Here is a 3,224-nt window from a genome sequence, read left to right on the forward strand (position 1 = left end):
TGAGCTGAGTCACCATCATGATCTGCTGAGAGACCAGGACAAAATCCTGCAGGGAGAGCTGAAGATATAATGTTAAAACTTCCTAAACAAGCTACTAACCACCCCGATTCAAACATATCACTGCTCATTCAAGTGTCTCTCGGTCCAATTCCTGGAATTCCCTCCCAAACAGCACTGTGGGTCCACTACAGTGGTTCAAGATAGCTCATCACCACCTTCTGAAAGGCAACTTAGGATCAGAGTAGAGAGTGTGGTGCTGGAAAGTCACAGCTGTTCAGGCAGCATCCAAGGAGCAGGAGAATCGACGTGTCAGGCAAAAGCCCTTCATCCGGAAGTGGGGATCCTTTAGTCTGGAGTCACGGACAGACTGCAGGATTATCCCTGAAGCAGGGAAATAGATATTTCCTCGACAGAATAATCTCGGATCGTGAAATGCAAAGTACTGAACAGTCAAAAACAGAAATTGCTGGGAAAACTGAGGTGTGGGGTGTTTGTGGAGAGAAAAGCTTCAAGTTAAAGCTTCAGGTCCAGTGACCCTATTTTAAAACTGAGCTCCAAGATCCTGTACTGTTCTACTTAACTGAGAACTGGACAGCCAGTTCTGAAGGGTTACTGGACCCAAACATTAATTCTATCCAAAGAGGCTATCACACTAGCTGCGTTTCCCCACCAAATTCTGAGTTTGTTCAGCATCCACAGCCGTGTGTTTTGTTCTTCTACGTGAGGGCAGTTGAATTGGCAAACGCTGTAGTTAATATTAATACGGTGCAACCCCTCCCACAGCACTTGCCCCCGAGGGCGAGCGAGTAAAAGGGAACTGGCGTGAAGTGAAATGCAGCGCAGTCGAGGGTCGGGCTGGAGTCAAGCAAAGGAGCGGGCACACAGCAACGGCTCGGGGAAAGCATGGCTGTGTTGCTGCCGGTTCTGCTGAGCCTGGGCGCCCTGCTCGTCGCCCTGCTGTACCTGGCGGGTGCTTTCAGGCGGCGGCGGCCGGGCGAGCCCCCCCTGGACCGGGGCCGGCTGCCCTGGCTGGGGCACGTCCTTTCCTTCAGGCGGGACACGGCGGAGTTCCTGCGGCGGATGCAGGGCGAGCACGGCGACGTGTTCACGGTGCAGCTGGCCGGCGACTACGTGACCTTCCTGATGGAGCCGCACTCGTACGGCGCGGTGCTGAAGGAGTCCAGGGCCAAGCTGGACTTCGAGAAGTTCGCCGTCGAGCTGGTGGCGCGGGTGTTCGGCTACCACGCCCGGGCGGACGACCACCAGCGGCTGGAGGCGGTCAGCCACAAGTACCTGATGGGCGACGGCCTGGAGGAGCTCACCGAGGCCATGATGCTGAACCTGCAGAACCTGATGCTGGACGAAGCGGCCGACGGGGAGTGGAGGGAGGACGGGCTCTTCCACTTCTGCTACAGCGTCGTCTTCCGAGCCGGCTACCTCTCGCTGTTCGGTAACGAGCCAGCCCCCGGCGGCGACAAGGGCGCGGGCCGGCTGCTGGACCGCCAGCGCTCCGCGGGCCTCTTCGCCGAGTTCCGCCGCTACGACCGGCTCTTCCCGCGGCTGGCCTACGCCGTGCTGCCGCCGGCGCAGAAGCTGGAGGCCGAGCGGCTCAAGCGCCGCTTCTGGGAGGCGCTGTCCGTGGGCAGGCTGCGCGAGCGCGACAACGTCAGCGGCTGGGTGTCCGAGCGCCAGCGGCAGATGGAGGAGCAGGGCCTGGAGGCCGCCATGCGGGACCGCTACATGTTCCTGCTGCTGTGGGCGTCGCAGGGCAACACCGGGCCGTCCGCCTTCTGGCTGCTCCTGCACCTGGCGCGCTGCCCCGGCGCCCTGCGCGCCGCCAAGGCCGAGGCCGACGGCCTGCTCCGGGAGAGCGGCCAGGAGGCCGGCCCCGGCAAGCCGCCCGTCCGCCTGACCCGGCGCATGCTGCAGCAGTGCCCGGTGCTCGACAGCGCGGTGGAGGAGAGCCTGAGGCTGGCCGCCGCTCCCGTCCTCATCCGGGCCGTGGTGCAGGACATGACGCTCCGGCTGCACGACGAGCGCGAGTACCGCCTGAGGCGGGGGGACCGCGTCGCCCTCTTCCCTTACCTGTCCCTGCAGATGGATCCGGAGATCCACCCGGAGCCCTCCGAGTTCCGCTACGACCGCTTCCTGCAGCCCGGCGGCCGCCTCCGCAAGACCGACTTCTCCAAGGGCGGCCGCCGCCTCAAGTACTACACGATGCCGTGGGGAGCGGGGGTCAGCATGTGCCCCGGACGCTTCTTCGCCGTCAACGAGCTCAAGCAGTTCATCTTCCTCATGCTGGTCTACTTCGACTTCGAGCTGCTGCAGCCCGAGCTCGGGGTACCCCCGATCGACCGCAGCCGCTGGGGCTTCGGCACCATGCAGCCCACCCACGAGGTCCGCTTCAGATACCGCATGCGGTTCTGAGCGGCTCCGGGGTCTCCCAGCGTCCTCCGCGGTCCATGGCCACGCCCCTCTCCGCTCTGGGGCCACGCCCCTCTCGCGCTCTACCCGCCCCTCTCGCGCTCTACCCGCCTCAGGCCCCGCCCCTCTCGCGCTCTACCCGCCTCAGGCCCCGCCCCTCTCGCTCTACCCGCTTCAGGCCCCGCCCCTCTCGCGAGCCACCCGCCTCTAAGGCTCCGCCCACCTCAGGCCACGCCCCCAGGCATGCGTTTACCATATTGCAACTTCCAATGACGTGCAGCCGTTTCCCTCAAAATGTATCGGGCATGCTGCAGGCAATTAATTCTGTTTCCATTTTTTGACTGAGAGATAGAGACGTTTTCTTTATACTCGATAGATATGGAACTGGAAGATATGGAACAGCAGGTGAGAGGAGCCGGAAAGTCGACGAGGTTTCGGCCCTGCTGTACTCTCCTAGCTCCACATGTACTGAAGAAGGGCTAATGCCCGAAACGTCGATTCTCCTGTTCCCTAGATGCTGCCTGACCTGCTGCGCTTTTCCAGCAACACATTTCCATCCACATGTACTGACTCTGGCTCACAGCACCTGTGGTTCTTACTGTCTCCTACGTTTCCTTTGTAGTCAGGATGACACAGGGACTTTCGAGAGTTCGGAGGGGTGATGTCAAGGGGTAATTGATGAGGCCGTGTTTGGTTACTGCCCTGGAGTTAGGCGCGTTTTTAATCTTTCTGGGGTAACAATCAATAACTGTCAAGGTAGGTAGAATTGAATCCTTACAGTGCAGAAGTAGGCTATTTGG

The 3,224-nt window shown here is 60.8% G+C and overlaps 1 protein-coding gene across 2 annotated transcripts; it reads left to right on the forward strand.

Moving 5' to 3' along the window:
* The first annotated feature begins 828 nt into the window (after positions 1–828).
* On the forward strand, positions 829–2,711 carry LOC122550148 (5-beta-cholestane-3-alpha,7-alpha-diol 12-alpha-hydroxylase-like). 2 transcript variants are annotated; one of them, XM_087987608.1, is made up of 2 exons: positions 829–2,488; positions 2,541–2,711. In XM_087987608.1, exon 1 carries the CDS (start codon positions 904–906, stop codon positions 2,425–2,427), a length of 1,524 nt encoding a protein of 507 aa, XP_087843734.1. In that variant the 5' UTR covers positions 829–903; the 3' UTR covers positions 2,428–2,488; positions 2,541–2,711. The 2 variants fall into 2 exon arrangements, with proteins under 2 accessions (XP_087843734.1, XP_087843735.1); XM_087987609.1 differs by having other exon boundaries at positions 2,573–2,711.
* The last annotated feature ends 513 nt before the right edge of the window (positions 2,712–3,224 follow it).

Source organism: Chiloscyllium plagiosum, unplaced genomic scaffold, assembly GCF_037043375.1.
Source record: "Chiloscyllium plagiosum isolate Xiang-an unplaced genomic scaffold, Cpla_swu_hap1 HiC_scaffold_5, whole genome shotgun sequence".
Lineage (NCBI taxonomy): Eukaryota > Metazoa > Chordata > Chondrichthyes > Orectolobiformes > Hemiscylliidae > Chiloscyllium > Chiloscyllium plagiosum.